The sequence below is a fragment of the Pezoporus flaviventris genome, unplaced genomic scaffold, assembly GCF_033815535.1.
Source record: "Pezoporus flaviventris isolate CSIRO_AGI_PZ_B2104156 unplaced genomic scaffold, CSIRO_AGI_Pfla_v1 ptg000023l, whole genome shotgun sequence".
Taxonomy (NCBI): Eukaryota; Metazoa; Chordata; class Aves; order Psittaciformes; family Psittacidae; genus Pezoporus; species Pezoporus flaviventris.
This window is the reverse complement of record NW_026892571.1, coordinates 17,998,525-18,018,323: the sequence shown is the minus strand read 5'-3', so window position 1 is coordinate 18,018,323 and position 19,799 is coordinate 17,998,525. Positions and strand designations below refer to the sequence as shown.

The window sequence follows — 19,799 nt, the reverse complement described above, 5'->3', positions numbered from 1 at the left end:
CAAGAAAAACAACTTGCTGTTAACACTCTGGTCTGAAGGCTTAGCGTGGCATACAGCCACTCTTTCCTCATCACACAGTTTGAGGCCAAACTAATCAATAGCAGGTTGTTAATGCCAATGAATTCAAGCCAGCAGTTTGTTTTTAAAATGAAAAGTTACTGAAACAGAACTAAATATTGCCTAAATCAAATTAGCTGCAGTAGCCATAAATAATTAAAGCAATAAACTAGTTCATAAACAGAGAACATAATTGAATTAATTTTACTACTACATATAGAAATATCAATACCGCAGTGAGAGATGGAGTGGAGGGGAAAGCAGAGAGCTAAGACGCTTTTGCATCCACAGCCACACACAAGCAGCACAATAGCAAAATGATTGGATATATATAAAAATCAAATCCTAGCAGTAATAGAGTACTTTGAAAGAATATGTAGCTGTTGAGAGGCAGATAACTGGCTCGAGCAGGGAGACACTGTGTACGTGGAATACATTTTGCAGAGCTGAGGGAGAGATGGGAAGGACAGAGCAGGACGAGTTATTGGAGGTAAAACCCTCACAAGCTCTAGATGAAGAGCTGCGCTCATGGTCTATCCTGCGTGATGCCATTGCATGCCTTTTGCCGTGTTCCTCATGGCCATAGACAAATCCATAAAATCATAGAATAGTTAGGGTTAAGATCATCCAGTTCCAACCCCCCTGCCATGGGCAGGGACACCTCACACCAAACCATCTCACCCAAGGCTTCACCCAACCTGGTCTTGAACACTGCCAGGGATGGAGCATTCACAACCTCCCTGGGCAACCCATTCCAGTGCCTCAGCACCCTCACAGGAAAGAATTTCCTCCTTAGATCCAATCTAAACTTCCCCTGTTTCAGTTTTAACCCGTTACCCCTTGTCCTGTCACTACAGTCCCTAATGAAGAGTCCCTCCCCAGCATCCCTATAGGCCCCCTTCAGATACTGGAAGGCTGCTTTGAGGTCTCCACGCAGCTTCTCTTCTCCAGGCTGAACAGCCCCAACTTTCTCAGCCTGTCTTCATGCAGGAGGTGCTCCAGCCCCTGATCACCCTCGTGGCCCTTCTCTGGACTTAGGCTTCAGTTTTCTCTCACCTCCTCCAGGTAAGCAGCAAGGAACAAATCTGTGCAGTCACTACTGGAAGGGTCAGGAGCAGGTGGGTTTCTGCCATGTCTCCCTGGCTCAAGCATTACTGCATGTACACGAGGTGCAGGCACACGTGCAAGCTCCCGATCGCTGGCATGCCATGCACTGGCTCCTGCACCCACAGGATACGGGGGATCCTTGGTTTAATTGAATGGGAGAGCACAGATGGTTGTGTGATTATAGCTCTTTTTTCTGTCTGGATCTCCTATTCATAGGAAAAACCCAAGCATGCATACCCAGCATCTCCTTTCATGACTGGATCACACATACAAATACCTGCTTTTCCCTCAGACTAAACCAAACCTTTAAGGATGAGTAAGATCTGTTGAAACAATGAAGTACAAAACCAAAGCAATTTTGCAGGTATCAGCTGTGGAGTATCGCTCCAGTACTATTGTATTAACAAAGCCTCCCTCTATTGAAAGAAGTTGCTTCAAAATACCAGGGTAACACTCAGTTACCTCAGGCTGTTGAAATGGGGTTTTATTGGTTTTGAAGGAAGGGAACTGCAGACCCTGCAACCTCATCTCTCACTCAACGTAAAGCGTTGCCTTCCCCAGAGAGAGCTGTAAGAAGCTGTTTCACAGGGCTCTGTATCACAATGAGGTACAGAGGGAAGGCAGCTGAGGCTGGTCCATACCAGAGGAACATCAAAAACAATTCAGCACAGCTAAACAGAGAAGTCACACTGACTTTGACAGTGGAGGTCTCTGAAAAAGCTCCACCTCCAGCATACTTGAAGCTGTTCCTTGAATAAAAGGAGGGCTGCTGGAAGGGCACACAATGATGTCTAAGAGACAGGAGGGTGCTGGTCCTGGAGGCACTGGCTGAGATGCTGAATGTTGTCACTTTAAGCTCGCCCTTGCTCCAGCAGCCGCTCTGTAACACAAACACCACAAAGGTTGTCTCTCAAACCCGGCGCAAGCAGGAACACTAACTTCATAATTATTCATTGCACACAACCGCATCCTTCTGTATGTTCTGCATGATCTCTCCAGCCGTCAGCAGGAGACCAAGCAGCTAAAGGCCAAATCTGCAAACACAGCCAGGCACACAACTCCCACCGCTGCCTCCAGAGGGGTGAGACATGGCTCGGGGAGCAAAAGCAGGTCTGGTGCTGCAGGGTGATGGGAAGGATGCCGGGGGCAGATGGGAAGGATGCCGGGGGCAGATGGGAAGGATGCCGGGGGCAGATGGGAAGGATGCCGGGGGCAGATGGGAAGGATGCCGGGGGCAGATGGGGCAGAAAGACATGTTTCTCATGCAGACTTGAGGCTGGTAATACCCTGCAGACTAGAGCACACAGCAACCTTCCAGCACTGATGGGACACCAAAATCTGGCCATGGTACACTGAAGTGAAAATGCCCTGGGCTTCCCTTTGGATTTGCTCTGACGAGTGCATCAAAGGATTCGACAGGAAACTCACCTGCTCCAGCCTACACATAAGAAAACCAGTGGAAAACACCAACAAGCACCAGCAGCTGCCCAGCAGCAGAAGTATCTTTTGCAGAGAACAAATCCGTCTCCTAGGCACCTGGCCTCCTGCAGTCACTGCCCCATCTCCGTAAATGACTAAATCAAGATTTAGATCAGTAAGCCAGACTAAACCGAGGGCTTTTTTTTCCTTCAAAGCATTTGGTTCTCTTTTGTTCCACTCAATCCTCCCTCTCACCCTTCCTAATTGCCACAGGACAGAAACTGTCTCTCCCTGACCCTCCTGCACCTCTCTCCAGCAGCAGCAGCCTTTTCATTCTGCTGCTGCTCCTCTTTCACAAGTGATCCCATTCAACTTCCCTTTAGCCAATAAATTTACTTCCAGAGAAGAGAGCCTTAAAGCTCTTTCTCACAAGCCTTGAAGAATCACTTTCTCTGCCCATCGGCATGTGATGCAGCACTGCAGCAACCAGTGCTTCTGAAAGGTCATGCTCTGCAGATGAAGCGCAGCCAAGGGCAGACCCCGCAGCAGAGACCTCTCTGCTCCAGCCTGGGTCAGACCCAACCTCTGCCCCAACCCCAAACCCCTCCAGCATCATTGATGGGTACAGCACAAGGCCAGAAATAAATAGCCTCATTTTTCAAATGTAATTAGGTTCTCAGAGGCCTCGTGCCTTCATGTAATTTTACATTTAATGTATCAGGCATCCTTCAGTCTGGGACTATGCCAAGGAAAAGCTCTCTTGGGTGAGGGACCAGAGGGGCACAGCAGATGACTGCCCTCGACTGGTCCCACAAGCACAGAGGTCACTCTCCAGGACTCTGATGTGGCAGGACCGTGTTCAGCTTCGCATCTCAGATATTTCAACATCTGATGTCAGTGCTCAAATGGATGCCCCATCCCTGGCAGTGCTCAAGGCCAGGCTGGATGGGGCTTGGAGCAAGCTGCTCTAGTGGAAGGTGTCCCTGCCCATGGCAGGGGTTGGAACTGGATGAGCTTTAAGGTCCCTTCCAACACAAACCAGGCTGGGATTCTATGAAAGCACTGGGGCACAAGCACCCCAGAGGATTCAGCATCTCCTTGCAGCTGATTCCAAAGCAGTGCCTGTTTTTCCACTTACAACAACATGTATTAGATCAATTGATACTACTTCCCTTTTAAACTTGCCTCACCGAAATCATGACAAAGGCACAAAACAGCAACCGAATGAGGTTTGCACACAGAGGAAGTAAATTATTCCAAATCACTCAGACTAATATAGCTCCGGAATCAATAGGAGTATTTTTAACTGAGCTCATAAATTTCTTCTTTGCTTCTGCTACTGAAAGTACCAGAATAGATGGAGCCTCTCGGGCAACAGCAGAGCCTAATTCAGCACAGAATCATAGAATAGTTAGGGTTGGAAAGGACCTTAAGATCATCCAGTTCCAACCCCCCTGCCATGGGCAGGGACACCTCACACTAAACCATGGCACCCAAGGATCTGTCCAACCTGGCCTTGAACACTGCCAGGGATGGAGCATTCACAACTTCCCTGGGCAACCCATTCCAGTGCCTCAGCACTCTCACAGTTTTGGTTTGCTTCCATGAAAGCTTTGGGGAGACAGCATGGCAGTGTCACAGCCACTGTGCTGTGTTCCTCATCCTAAAACCAAAGTACAAACAGCGAGAGAAGGGTAGCCCAAGCACCTTCCTATGCATTTCCCTCCTCCAGGGGATACCCTAAAAACACGCTACAGATTAATCCCACCTAGGGAGAAGAGCTTTCTTCACTCCATGGAAAAACAACACTTCCATTTGTAGACAAGTAGCTACACAATTACACACGTGATTGTGGGACTGCAACTCTAATACCAGCCTGACTACCACGGAGCCTCACATCTTTCCTGCAGACTGAGTGACCCCAATTCCAGGGGAACATACTAGAAGCTACACCTCGTTTCCAGAGGATATTCTGCTACTTGAGTTTCCAGCCTTTTTCTCTTGTTATATGCACACAACTGTAATTATCTGTAACTCATGTGGTTGGATCAGTAACAGTCTGCCATTGGCAGACAGTGACACGCTAAACCCTGAGACCTAAAGGATTCACTACCACTTTAAGGAAAAAGGCACATCCTAACTATCAGATTACACGAGATGGATATTTGTGACAGTATTATGAAGCGCACAGTATGACAATTAATTTGATTTTATCTCAGCAATCATACCAGCTTCGGTGATGTTTGCACTCCAGCGAATCACGTTTTCATGTGTTTTTTCCTTATCTCAGGATGCAGGAGAAGGAAGTTTTAGGGCAAAGAACACCCAAGAGCATGGCCCAGACCACCAGCAAAAAGAAAAATCAAAAATATCAATTTTAAATCCTAAAAAACTAAAGCAGAAAGCAGAAATAAGGCTCAGACTTCACTGATGCCCCACCATAAATGTACCCCCAAAGCCTTTGCTGCCAGATCAGTGTCTTATCTGAAGTCCTACAGTCAACTGGCATCACATTAAACACTCTCTAAAGTTATCTGTATTTTTGCAACCAAAAATGAAAGATTAAAAAGAGACAGACAAGGGAGATAAAAAATGGCTTTGGGTCTCCCATCCTTATCATAGCAGCTGGCAAACACACATACTTAGAGTTTGATAGCAAGGACTGTGTTTACAGGAACTTTAAAATCAGCAAATTCAGTTCGAGAATAAAGGGAGCTAAGAGAGTATCTGGCAATCACCATTACTGCTCTAGACCTGACAAACAGCTCCTGCGCTCAACAGCTTCTCAACCTTCCTTCTATCTCAGTTGGCCTAATAGAAGATCCTGCTTTTCCCTTCAAATCTTAACTTTCTTATTCTAGTGCCTCATAAACACCCAGCACAGAAAAGCAGATTTTCATCTGAATTAAAGAAAGAGAAGAGTGCTCTCTCACAGGTCTAACTGAACCTTCTTAAACCCCAACCCTTTAGCTTTAGAGAACTTTCCCAGTAGCTCGTGGGTATATTCCTGGCAATCTCAGATCTTCTTTTGGCCACAGAGCATGCCTGAAGGGAAACACCGGTGGCATCAGCAACCTCCCCACTAACTAAAAAGAATTACTAGCATAGGTGGTATTTCTACAAAACAAACATTTATTTTTACAGCAGCAGCATGTGTAGCATCAAACTGAGAGGAACTTGTTTCCCTGTGATCTAGAGAACGCTTAGCTTCATTGCTAGTCATGAAGCTGAATTTGAGCTCATCCCTTCTCACCAGAAATCAAATAAAGGCCTTTACTGTATTTAAGTCAGCACAAGTCCCAATTTTAATAACTATTAGTTTATCTTATTCTTGCTTATAAGATCTTAAGCTATAAGGAAAGCTACAGGGTGCCTCTTTAACACACCGCAGACGAGCTTTTGCAACGGTGAACTAAAACCGTCTCGTTTGGGGTTGGTTTTTTTGCTTGTGTTTTCAACTGCAAAGTCAACCAAAGCAGTTCTGACCAACCACCTTTAACTACTTTGTGACTGAAAGCCCTTGGAGCCACTAAGGACACACAGTCCCCTGCCCCAGGAGTGACCAGCCTGCACAGGTCAGCAGAGCTTCAAGAGAGCAATCAGGAACCCATCCCCTCATCCTCCTCGGAGCCCTCCCCAATAGAGCACATCTAAAGACAAACAGCTCCATCTCCAAAGCTGCAGAGGAGAATTTTATGCTCACAAAGGAGTGTTTGTTTGAGCTAAGAGAAAGATGTAATATCTAAATTAAGTAAGTGCACTGTGCTTAGCTCCCACTGACAGAGTGGCTGGATATTAATGGCTCTCCCGCTAGAGCTGCCTCTCTCCAGAGAGCACCACGAACATCAGGCGCTTGCTGATCAGCCCATCAGCAAAGGGGACACGCACGCACGGAGCCACGCTCCCCTGCCCGCCTCCAGTTAGCTGCTCAAAAGGAATCGCATTGCTGTTTTGACAGAAATCCTCCTGTCCCATGGGGATACACTGACAGAACGAACACCAGGTTTGGTTTAAGGAGGGGCTGAAAATTACCGCTACAAAAGCAGGAATGGATAAAGGAAACCTTCCACTGGAGCAGCTTGCTCCAAGCCCCTGTGTCCAACCTGGCCTTGAGCACTGCCAGGGATGGGGCAGCCACAGCTTCTCTGGGCACCCTGTGCCAGCGCCTCAGCACCTTCATAGTGAAGAACTCCTTCCTAAGATCTCATCTCAATCTCCCCCCTGTCAGGTTAAAGCCATTTCAGTTATCTTATTCCCACTATTAACTGCTGGGATACCTGAAACTGAAAATAATCCCTCAGGTTTTCCAGAGAAAATCCATGGAAAAGGTCCATGTTTGTGCAAGGCCAGCAGCACTGTTCTCATGATGAGACCAGTCTCTCATCCTCCAGTGAACACACATCTTGTGAAATAATCACATTAAAGCTTCTGCCTGCTGGAAAGGCAGGGGGTGAAAGGCAAGACAAAGGCCTGTAATTATGATTCTATTCTATTACTCTATTATATCTGTTCTCAAATACTAGAAGGTGCTCGCTTAAAGTTGCCTGAAAGATGATGGGGTCACAGCATCAGAGGGAATACAGCTCAGCTGTAATAAACATGCCCTGATGAACACGCTTCCTTTGAAGAGAAAACTGCGATGCCTGATACACAGATCAGCAAGGATTAGTTCTGGTGATGTTATTTATACTGGGTGAACATCAAAAGGTGGTAAAGCCGTTTTCAGCATTGTCTCACATTCAAACAGAAATCTGTTTGAAGTTCACTCAAAGCCCGATCACTTCACCAGAGTCCCCACACTTCCTATAGCTGTGTTTGGATGCTGCAGTGGAAACTGCAAACTGTCACTTCCCAAAAATGCTCACTTAGCAATGCCTTAATCCACCTGACCTGCTTTGAATATATATATCTAGAGGTGTCATCCAAATGTGGACCTCCAAGTGCAGGAAGCATTTATCAGACTTCCAAAAGGAAAAAAGGATTTCTGCTGTCTCTGCTTCTTTACTGCTATCCCCATGTGAGATTTCCCTCTAAATAAGATGTCTCATAGCATTGAGCAGCAGTCTGGGCTTCCAGGATAATTCAATGTACTTCTAAGGGCTTTGAGTTATTCTCCATGTTGTGCCTTACAGTAAGGAGTTGCTCCTTACTGGTTTTAAGACTGTAAGCTGAGATAGTCAGTCCTATATCCTACAGTCTGCAGCCCAGGCCAGGCAGCTCATCATCACTATGGCAAAACCACCTTCACTTTCCTAAGAGCCTTCTCTCCATCTTTCCCATGACTCTGGCTGCTCACTCCAGCTCCTAGCATCAGGACCCAGCACACCAAATAGTCCATGAGCTCTCCTGCCTGACAGACCCACTCAAGGGGCTCATTCATTTAGCTCAGTTATTGGCTGCTGCTGAGGTTCACTGTTTAAAGCATTATTATATAGTTTGGGGAATAAAGTTCTTCATTTATGAGGGTGTTCTACGGATCACATAAGTAATTTCATTGTTGAACAGCGTTAGACATAGCCTGGACCCAGAGTCCTGCACACTGGGCGAGTTCCATCAGCATCTCAGGGTGCAGACATGGTCACCTCCCACACTCAGTGGTACATCTGCTCTAATCCAGCAACCCTCTGTTTGCACAAACTGTTTGTTTTCCTATACAAATGTCTCTGGCAATGGATCAGCCCTCACTGACACGGGTGCCAGCAGAGTTGGACGTGTTGATAACAGCTGAGAGGCTGCATAGGGCTGCTTCCAATTTCTGGCTTCACTGACTCTATTCCCAGGGAATAAGGTTTGCCACAATGTTGACTCTGCTAAAAGCAGCTGATCAACTTCTGTATGTAATGGCCAATAAGAGCTAAAACCTAACTATGACTATCCCATAATTTAAGGAAAACTAATAGTGCAGGGGAAATAAAGATGGGTAAAGAAGAAAGCACAACTATGGCAAACGAAAGAGGAAACTCAAAAAGTAATAAATCAAAGTAACTACAAGAAAAGTTACTCTTATTACAGGTGATTCACAACATAGAATTCCAACGGGAGAAGCAAAAGGAACAGAAGGGGCATCGCAGGCCACTGTCGACCTGATGCAGCTGCAGTGAAAAACTAAACTGAAATCTTGTAAGAAATGACATTTTGAAGAACTCCTGCACATGGAAAAACCAGGACTTTTTCTTATGCTTTTTATTTCCCAGGTAAAAGCAGAACTTCATGCTATTACCTGCGGGTAACTTTATGCTATTACAGGTGGGTTTCAGCTGTGGCCTTTCCACCAGCTCTTGCACACAAGCCACAGAACAGACGTTTATTGATAACCTCAACAGAGCCAGACCAATGCGCTGAACAAATCCAAAAGCCAAAACCCAACCTACATCTTTGGAAAGAACGGGCTTTGAAATCTACAGGTCCAGAAGCACTTTTCATACATACTAATTCTGGTAAAACACGTTATTAGATGAGTCTCATAATACATGTGAAATAGTTTTATACTCAATCAGAAGGAGCAGCTGGGCTGAGATTGAGCCCTATTGATTGTCACATCTTTGGGGCCACTGGAGCAGGATTTAGGCATTCAGCAGAGAGGAGGAACATTCTAAGCTCACCAAAACTGAAAGAGTAAAAAGAGCCATCAAAAGATGGACTCCCTGCATGGGAGAGGCGAGGATGGAAAGGAGGAGAAGGCGACAAGATGAGGAGCACTCTCATGCTGCTTCATACACACACATAGTGCCCATCTTGTTGTATGCAAAACAAACCAATGCACTTCAAAAGATCTCATCAAACACAAGCAAGCAGCATGGCATGGATAAGTATCTACTGCCTCATGACAAACAGAAATATTTATGGAAGGCTATTAAACTTGGATTACTTAGACATTGGAGCAGTTGCAGAGTCGCCAATCAGCTCTGCTGACTAAATACATATTTATAAATGCTTTAGCTGTTTTATTTACCCAATGGACCAAAATGGCTTATTCATTCTGTTCTGGTTTTATTTTGGTCTATCAAATACACTAAATGTGCAGTTAGGTGCATAATAAGAACTCCTTTAGAAAAGTAATTGCATTACCTTAGACACAGGTGATTTTTCTTTCCCAGACACCAACTGGACCATTTCACAGGCTCCTACGTTCTTAATAAATAATATATTTAACACACACTAATTACTGAGCTGAAACCTTGCTTACAAATGCAAAGTCCAAAGGAAACATTCACAAACAAAGCAGAGCCCACTGGAAAAAACACACTAATTTCAGCAGAGTATTTGCTACAGCGGCAGCCAGGGATGCAGTTGCGGTACCAACCACCTCAAAGGTCCATTCACCACAATGAGGGTGGTAAAATCCTGGCACAGGTTGCCCAGAGAGGTGGTGGATGCACCATCTCTGAAGACATTCAAGGCCAGGATGTGGATCTGAGCAACCTGATCTAGTTGAAGATGTCCCTGCCCATTGCAAGGGGTTGGACTAGATGAGCTTTGAAGGTCACTTCCAACCTAAACCATTCTATGACTCTGCAGGAACTGGACACGGTAGAAGATAATGGACCCACAGGCAAGCACCACAAGGATGCTCGCCTCAGGCACTGCGAATCCAGGCTGACAGCCCAACATGCTGTATCTGCCACAGGTAGAGGCCACAGGCACTTTGGTCTAAGTGCCTGAGCTACAAGAGCACAAAGAGGGTAATTTCTGTCTATTCTATCTCATATCTGGGCAGCAAGTTGAAGCTCTGAAAACATTAACGTAATTGTGCTCCCTTATGGCTAAAGCTCAGCTCAGGAAGAAACGGCAGGCTGGAACCTAGTGAGTCTGTAATTGAATACATACCATGCTTTTATACATTAAGCAGACCAGCAGCACATGCAAACACCATGACTCTAAACCCTGACTGAGCCCAGATGTGATCCTGGCCCCTGGGCTTTCTGGCTCAAAGTCTGAGTTAGTTATTCTGCTAATGCCTGAGACATGCTGCATAAACAGACTTAAAGAGTATTTGCATATTACATTGTACCACTATTATCAGAAACATCTGCTGCCACTTTCTTATTCAACCCTCACAAAGAAGTTTATTCTGTAAATGCTCTGAAGACTCAGGGTTTCCAACACGTTTTAGCCTTCCAATATTACATGCAAGCAGTGCGTGCCCTTTCCATACGAGAGGGGCTCTGCATAGCAGTACTTCAGCATAATCATGCAGCTGAATAGAAAAGTAGTATTTCATACAAATAGCAATGCTCCACCTAAAACTTGGGCCAACACAACTTCAAATTTCACTTATAACGCGGCTGCTGCTGAGGATGCTAAAGTCAATAAAAGCCCATTTGAAAGCCTCTCCTCTTGTTCAAGACAGGTTGTCTTAAAAACCAGTGCAAACCAACCCTGCTTTACTGGTCTGGGTCAACAGGATCTAAGCGCTTTGGAGGGGGTGATGGTGCCCCCAAGATGGGGTTTATAGGACGAAGGGGTCTCTTCCAAAACACTGCCCAGTTTAGGTGGAAAAAGTAGAGAAGCTCAGAGCCAAGGGATGTCAGGGAAGGGAAAAACATTAAAGTGGTTATCTCTTGGGGAAAGACAGGTAATTTACAGGCTGTGGAGCACAGAGAGATTACGGATAGATGTGAAAGAGAGCGAGAGATTGCCCTGTGGAAGAAAACTAACCTCTCTAGTAAGTCTGCATCAAAATTTGGCATTCGAGCTGGCAAGGAGATCATCTTAGGCAGGAGCTGGCAGCAGGCAGCACCATGACCTGCTGGGACTCATCTCCTCCCTGACAGCACGGAGGATGCCCTTGACGTGCCACGCTGGGAGACACAGGCACGGAGCACACACTGCCAGAAGTGCCCTGAAAGGTACCTTGCTTGGCATGGACCAGAAAAAAAACACCCTCTCCATTTAACTCCAGGAAATAGGCTCATCTGTCTCCCAAAGTTTCCAAATACTGATGAGCAGGATTGAGCTACCTTCCAGTTTGGTCACTCCGTGTTTTCTGCCGCCTCCCTCAACATGGCTGTTAACCTTTTTCTTGCATGCTTTTGACTTAAAATTCTTGCACAGCCTGAAGCCAAAGTCTGTTCAGTAAACCCTGCTGTTCACTGTCCCATGGAGCTGGGCAGACAGAGCTGGCTTCATGGTGTACACTCCAGTCACAAGCTTTAACTCAGCAATTCACGCATGATGGAATGATGTGAAAAACCCTAAACATCTCAAGAGATTCTAGATCCCTCGATAAGAAGTAGTTCAAGGAGCCTTCTGGACCATGCCAGCAGGTAAGGCCATAGCTTTGCTGCAGGTCACTGCAAGGTTTTGTGCTCTGCTGTAAATGAGCGTCACTGATGGACAAATCCAGCATCTTCCACTAAGCAGTGAAGCTAACTGCAGTCTGAGATGTCTAGGTTTAGGATCTAATACTGCTGTGCAATATCTACCCATGGGTATGGGCATGCAACGTGAAGAATGCAAGCAATGGCAGCACCCTGCTTCTTTTTTCTTAATAACCTCCTTTTGTGCGGCAAGAAGTCATAAATGTGACTGATGTCCAGAGTGTTCCCCACGCGCTCAAATGAGAAACTGGGACTTCTTAAAACATGGGGCATGACCAAGCAGGGCTGCAGCATGGCACATCGGTCAGCAACAGCAGCACAAGCGGCTTATGTGGCTGCCAAATGAGCACAGTTCATTCTGCTTTCAGATGGAAAAAGAACGATGCCTTCGGGCACACCCAGCCTCAGCACTCTGCAGTGAGGATGCCAGTTTATGAAGTATGGCAGCATGGAACACACATATGTAGTACTTCACGTCTTCCTGTAAATCCTCACAAAGTCTCCTAGCTTGTTGGCTTATCTCCATCCTCTTCCTCTCCTCACCAGGGAGCTGAAGTGTGGCCACCTCCTAAGCTTGCTTACAAGCTCCTTCCTCTGACTCGCTGCTGGTAACTGCTGCCTGGTTTCCTGCTGCTCAAGTTTCACTTCCAGCTCCTCCGGGTCCATCAGTTTGCTGCTCCAGCAAAGCCAGGTACTATTATATTTACTGGCTAAACATTCCTGCCCATTCTGCCACGAACGGAATTCATTCCTCCTCCTGCCCACAAGTATTTCACTGCAGAAAGTGACTTATCAATTTACAAGAGACTTAAGCCTGCAAAATCATTCTGCTTCCAGCATGTCAGAGCTGGGCATGCAATGGGTTTCCTGCATCTATTGGCAAAGCTGGGCTAAACCATGGCTGCATTGACCTTTGCAGAAGTAACCCACCCAAATGAACCAACAGTCATTTGGAAGGCAAACATGACCCCTAATTCAAATAGTGTTCATCCTAGAAAACAGCTCCCTGGCTAAGCTGAAATTCACTGCTCAGTGCTTGCAGCTACTCATCCTTGTCCAGAGTCCCGTACACGTGTGTGCAATACCAACAGCTACAGTAAGACTTCCTAGGAGTATCTGTATTATTGTTGAATTTACTACTGTACCTAACACTGGCTAATGAGTTGATTATTTGGGGTCCTTCCCCCGCCACATGGTTTTACTCCTCTGTTAACTCTTGTCACTTAGAGCCACAAAATATGCCAAGTAATAACACCATGGCTGACAGATACATGGGAGAGGATAATTTTGCCTCTCCCTCCCTTCCCAATTGGGTTAAATAAAATCCAAGCTAAAAAATGCCTTGGGCAGCTCCTTGAAACCATTTTTACCTTCATTATTCCTAGCCAATTCCCTGCCAACACTGCAGAACTGGGCATCCCCGCTGCATCATGTGTTTGAAGAGTAACATTCAAGTGGGATGAGGTACAGAAAGTGCTGAGCAGCTGCAGTTTCTCAGACCTAGAAAAAACAGGAGCTAAACACCAAGTTAATATTCTGAGCAGCCAAATGCCCTTCCCCAGGTAACAGACTGCCATTCACTGACAACAGATGCCCTGACAAGCCAGAGATATGCATACATGTATGCATATTTATCATATCATATAATCTGGATGTCACTTGGCTAGGCAATCAGTCAAGATCCTGGAGGTAGCACTGCTTCCAAAGACCAACACAGCTACTGGCCTTTGGTGGGTTTTACCCAAGTCATAAGGAACAAAACCAAGTTTCTTGGACTCTGCCAATGGGAAAACAAGGGGATGAGAAGTGAATAGGTGATTTACTACCAAAGTAATTACCACTGATCACTTCACTTGGCTTCTGAAAGGCTTGAGGAGAGAACCTTGCCATCCTGCCAGGTTTTGAGAGCCTGCCATCTCCCACGGATAGGTAAAAATTTCAATGTGCAAAAAGAAAGACGGAAATGAACAGAATTTCTAAAGGACTTCACTGCTTTATAACCACGACTCAGTTTTTCATCGAGGACATAAGAACTGAAGTCAAGTGGCAAGTAATGAAGTACTTATTAAGCTGTTGGCTGGATCATCTACCACTACTAATGTAGCCCTAGAGATGTTCCAGTAAAACTACGGCACCTTGGAAAAGCTCAGGGTGTGCTACATTCTACTGCTCCTCACTGTGGTTAGGGAACACACTGTAACAATGAGGATGGTGTTATCTTAATATATACACACACATAAAGAGGACATCCACAATCCAGAGTTTGTGAATACTTGAAAGAGGTTTTAGCCTTTTAATTCAAAACAGATAAAGTTCCTATCTTTATGGCAGTGGGATGTCACCTGTCAGAATAAATCTGGAGATGCATCTCCTTTAACAAGATTATATGGTCAAACAGAGTGGAAGCAATCTGCTCTAACATTTCTTGGCTGAACGGTTTCAAAAGCATCTTTTGACACTAATTTGTTGAATGGATGATTGCGAGCAACATAAAAACAAATTAAAAGTTTTAAGTGCTTGGGCTAGATCCTCAACTACTGAAAAGCAAAGGTGGGCCATTAAATTCTGCATGGCTTTGCTCATTTGTAGCTACTGAAGATCTGGTTCTTCATGCTTAATGCAACTATACATCTACTTGAGCACAGGGTTATACCCAGCAGACAATTCATTCTGGTAGTCAGCATCCTTCAGCCCCACACTGCCAACAGGAATCGGAGCATTTGTCAGCTCCAGAAGTTGCAGAATTAGTGCCTATGTTTTTGCAACTAAAGCAGTTGGGGAAGCCACTAGAGGCCCTGTTCTGCTCAACATGGGGCATGTGATGGACGTGAACGCATATGGTTTTACATACATAAATGATACAGTCTAATTTACAGCAACAGGTAAGTATTGCACATTCATCTACACTCATTACACAGTGAAAACTCACCTATCTTTAAAATCAAGCCTGGCCACTGTCAAGGCAATTCCTTATAGGTGCGCCCTTAAGAGCTTCTTCCAATTTACCATAAACCCTTTAGTCTCCCTATTTTCTGCTGCATGCTACTCTCCATCCTTTCCACTAAATCCCTGCTGTTTCCACCCAATCTGCTGCTTTCCCAGCTCTCTACTCCAGTTTTGCTCTTCCCCACCTGCTCTTGTGCTCTATTTCACTGTCTGGGGAAGCTGATGCAAAGATGCAGGTTATTAACTTTTTTGCTCAGTTTCCCTTTTCTGTGCACTAAGGGCAGGTAGGGCACAGGAACAGCAACAATGCTAACACCTGAAACCATGTATAAACTCATGGAGTGAATAATGGAAGAATGTTTAGATAGAAATGGGAAAGAAGACTGAATGACAGAAAAAGAAAGGTATGCCTGCTCTAACCTGCTACCAATTTCAGTCTAAAAGAGCAATACAAAGATGGTATTCAAACCCTGTGCTTGTTCACTCCATGCTGGGTCTTCTTGAGTGGACGGGTTGTGTTTTGTGGGTTTGTTTGGCTTTGGCACCTCACACCACACGCTATTACATGAGCATAATGCAGATGGAAATTGCAGTGGGTTGCATGCATGACCCACTGAGAGCAAAATTTTAGCTTAATGAGCTTAAACTGAATTTAGGGAAATAGTCCTGCAGCTTCTAATCAACAACCAGAAGGAGGTTTTTTGTTAAAAGATCATTATTAGTCAAAAAGGGTAATTTCTGAGCACCAGTTGGGCATCCCAGGAACTGAACGGATCTGCAGCCACTCATTCCCATTTAAATTCAGGAGGAAATCAGTCTTCATACATCATGGTGGAAGTTGGCTGCCAGCTGGAGTCAGGGAAGCATCTCCCTTCTGTACCACAGCAATTAAAAGATCATGTCATTACAGTTGATCTAGCACCCACAGAAGTCAAAGGAAAGCCATTCATTGATTCTAATGAGCTTTGGAGCAGCTTCAAAACTTCTCCAGCATATGTAGTCCTGACATTTTGGAAACCAAAAGCCTCCCAGTTTAACTGCACTCATCCAGGGCTGAAACAGGGAAGAAAGTATTTCCACATTTACAACAATCAAGGTTTTGTTTCCTTTGAAAGAAAAGCATCGGCTTTCAATGGGAAGGACTCAAACCTTTTGTCCAAACCCAGAAAGAGCCTGAAAAGCATAAATCAGTGTTGCCCCTCCTTTCACCAGCAGCTCTTTTTAATTGTCCTGGCTCATCCCTGGACACGGGATAATGAAAGCAGGCACAGAGAAAGTTTGCTGCAGCTCTCACCTTTGTGGTGGCAGATATTTAAGAGTTTTTCAGCTTCTCAACAAAGCCACATACTCCACCAAGGGAAGGGAACAAGCACAACCCCCTCACCCTCAACCATTTCCCAGTCATTTCATTTCCTCAGGTACAAACTATTATCCACAAAATCACCATTTTAGGGGGAAAAAAAAAGGCCTGAATCTTAAAATTAGATCCTACCATAGCCCCAGATTCATAATAAATCCTTTCATGTGCATAACAAACATTTCAACCCTCTTCTTTTTCCTCGCACTGAGTGGTATCTGCTCGGCACACATTTTAATACTGGAGAGGTTGCTGAAGGAGGCTTTTGTTGAATTATTTCTTAGGCACTATTGAGGGCTAACTCCAAAGAGGAAGATACTTAATCATTGCTGAAAATCCCCAGGTTGCTCTGCAAATCCACAGGCTTTTGTGACCAGGGTGTATTTACTGTGTCAGCGTTTGCTTGACTTCTGAGGAGTCTGCAGTTCTTCAGAGATGATTATTCCCACTGTGGCACTGAGCATAAACCTAATATATCTACAGACCTTAACACCCCAACTACCACCCCCTTCGCTCCATCCGTGGATCTAAGCAGCCTTCTGACAGCGAAGTTCATTATATTGAATGCATTTCTGAACAAAGGTATGGTTTCATCGCTCTGAATGGAAGTCAAGCCTTACTCATCCTGTGAAGGCAGTAAGAAACCAGTCTAATTGAGCCTGGAAAGTTCCCATCTAGAGGCACTGCTCTCTAAATCCAGCTATAGCTCTGAAGTAACGCTTTCCAAGCACCCACATGATCTTATAAGCTCAGCCCCACTTTCAAGCATTGCTGTATTTAAGTTCTTGTAGGTGTTGGTTCCTTTCAGTGGGGAGTAAATCTTGAAGACCCAAACCGTATCAGAAACAGGACTAGAAGTACTTCCACAAAGTTTAGTCAGTAAGGCCACTTCCACAACTCTCCTTGCATTCAGGATTCAGTCTCCCGCCTATAATCAATTGCACCACCAACTCTACAGCCAGAGCATGACTGAAATGTTTCCACATCAAAGGTGCCAAGATGCTCTCCTGCATCTCAAAGCAGCCATGATCCACCCAAGAGCCCTCCTCAGGCTGAGACCACGGCAAGGCCAGTAAAACTGGATTTGCTCCTGAGGAGTGGCAGAAGTTTGACCAGACACACACGTATGCTGGAAACCTGAGCTTTCACCTTCAGCAACAGGCATATATTTGATGTCTTCAAGCCTCTCTGCTGCCTCAGCCTCACAGCAAAAAAGAAACAAACAAAAACCATAGAACACAACCACACAAATAACCCAAAATGAGATTATTTGCCCAGGTGATGTTACCCTTGGACCTGACCTCTTTCATTTATGCAGTAAACAGCGGTAGTTACTTCTTCCCAATACATGGGATTCCCGAAGCAATTAAAGCTGCTGCTGGAACAGGACAAGGGAACACATCGATCTGTTGAACAGGGGAATGCCTCACGTTCTACAGACACAGATGAGGGAAGCAACTGCCTGACCCAGAAAACATCTGCTCAACAAACCCAAAATTAATGATAGCAACGAGCTCCTTGATGGCTCATTCTCACCCAGATGCTGGGAACCATCATACAGCTACTCATAGTAGCAGCCAATCAGTTACTAATGCAAAAGAGTTGACAGGAGCAGGATGTGGGCTCAGGGTACCAGCACAACCCAACAAACCTTGACTTGCATCCCCAATGCCAGGATGCAGTTCTGTGCTGAAAAAAGACGTTTCCATTGAAACAAGAACCCAATAATCTACAATTTGTGACACTAAGGACTGCCAAGTGAGGATTAGGAGGCAGCCCTTCTGAAATCCCATAGCAGCATGCTCTTTCAAGTGTGAAATGCTTGGTTTTAAAAGTTACTGTAAGAACACTCAACACCAGCACACAGTGAAAGAAAAGTCTATTTTTTCCTACCTTTTCTTCTTGTAACTTCAAACCTTCTGGAGTCCTATAAAGAAAAAGAGACATTTTTTGTGGGTTTTGTTGTGATTTAGGTTTTTTTTGTTGTTGTTGGTTGGTTTTAATACAATAATTGCTCAAAGGCAGCATGAACAAACCCCCCTAAAAACATCAGTCATTGTCCCAGAGCAGCATCTACGAAGCTTTACACAATAACTGAGGAGTAATTATAAGCATGTATTTCAGTTTGCCCACAGGTATTTAATGGATCAACAGATCACCTAAAACGATTCCTCATTCTTCATTCTGTGATAAGTTACATGGTAGAGCACAGCATCTTTCAAATGGATTTTTCTTCTCTTATTGATGTTAAAAGGGAGCAGCTAGGAGGGTTATTATTACTGTATCATGGATTTAGGGCTTGGGAGGGAGGAGGCAATACAGCTATTTTTAGCAGAGGCATGTTCAAATACTTGAATAATTTCAAAGCAACCCGACTACTCATGCTTAGAGCCTTCAACCTTTACACACCTACATGATTTGCCCTATTTCTTGCAAAGCATCACTACTATCTATGATAAACTTCTTTTAAAGAGACATTGCATGAAGTCTCAAGGGGTTGTTGCGATCCCAAGCAACACAAACTACTTACACTAGTGGCAAGACTTCAGAGGAATACGTATTTCATTCCGAGCAGTAGCATTATTTATGGGTTAATTACAAATACTAACATTTTGCCATCAGTCAAGACACTTGCTGTATCAAAAACAACAGAAGCACAGAGGACTCAAAGACCATCTTGCCTGGAGTCCCGTTGACCTGGACAGTGCCTACTGATGGGTGATGCAGGATTAAGCCCACTGAGTGCAAGCTCTCCAGACCCCTGCCAAAAGCTTATAAGGGGCTTCTTACTCCTGTGGATGTGCCTTAACCTCATTCCATTCCCTTAGTGCTCACTGTTCTCAGATGTTTGCTTGTCAGAGAAGGAAAACAAAAAAGGCTTGTTTCTCTCTTGCTTTTGATAGGAAAATAACACACAGCCTCCCCAGACATCTAAGCTTTCTGCCCTACCTGATGCTTATTATGGGTTTATTTGTACTTTTTTTCTCTATAATAAAGTACCTCCCTGCAGACCACATTTAGACAAAGAGAAGTGTTGCGCATCTCCTGAAACACATCCACAATCCTTTCCGTGGTACACAGCACCCTGCCACAGGGTAATTGGAAATAAAGCAATCTGCCACTGGAGCACAGGGTAAAAAAATACAGACTTTATCCAAGTGAAAGAGAGAAATAAACAATGGGGGAGGGGGGAATCAGCTTATGGAAACAACAGTATCTGCTCACCTAACTCCTGAAGGCCATAATTACCTCTCTCAACTGAGTACATCAGACAGCATCGGGTAATTCAGAATGAGGGGGTTTATTCCAGGATGCAATACAACACACACTGGATGCTAAGGTGTCGTAGCCATTTCTACGTAACAGATGCTGCTTTCTTTCCTCCAAGTGACCAGCAAGCTGTCTTTCTCAAAGCTGTCACCAAACTCAAGAAGGATCAGAACAGCAGACATGGTTTTGGCACTCCCTAAGTCAACTGCCCCATCCCTGTTCAAGGCCAGGTTGGATGGGGCTTGGAGCAAGCTGCTCTAGTGGGAGGTGTCCCTGCCCACAGCAGGGGGCTGCAACTGGATGAGCTTTCAGGTCCCTCCAAC

At 45.0% G+C, this 19,799-nt stretch overlaps 1 protein-coding gene across 4 annotated transcripts in view; it reads right to left on the bottom strand.

Annotated features, from left to right (window-relative positions):
- Positions 1-19,799, bottom strand: part of FSTL4 (follistatin like 4) — a 201,878-nt gene that overhangs the window by 167,459 nt on the left and 14,620 nt on the right. For all 4 annotated transcript variants that reach the window (XM_061457080.1, XM_061457079.1, XM_061457082.1 and 1 more), the window contains exon 3: positions 18,100-18,133. In XM_061457080.1, coding sequence (XP_061313064.1) covers positions 18,100-18,133 — 34 coding nt within the window. The remainder of the gene's footprint in view (positions 1-18,099; positions 18,134-19,799) is intronic.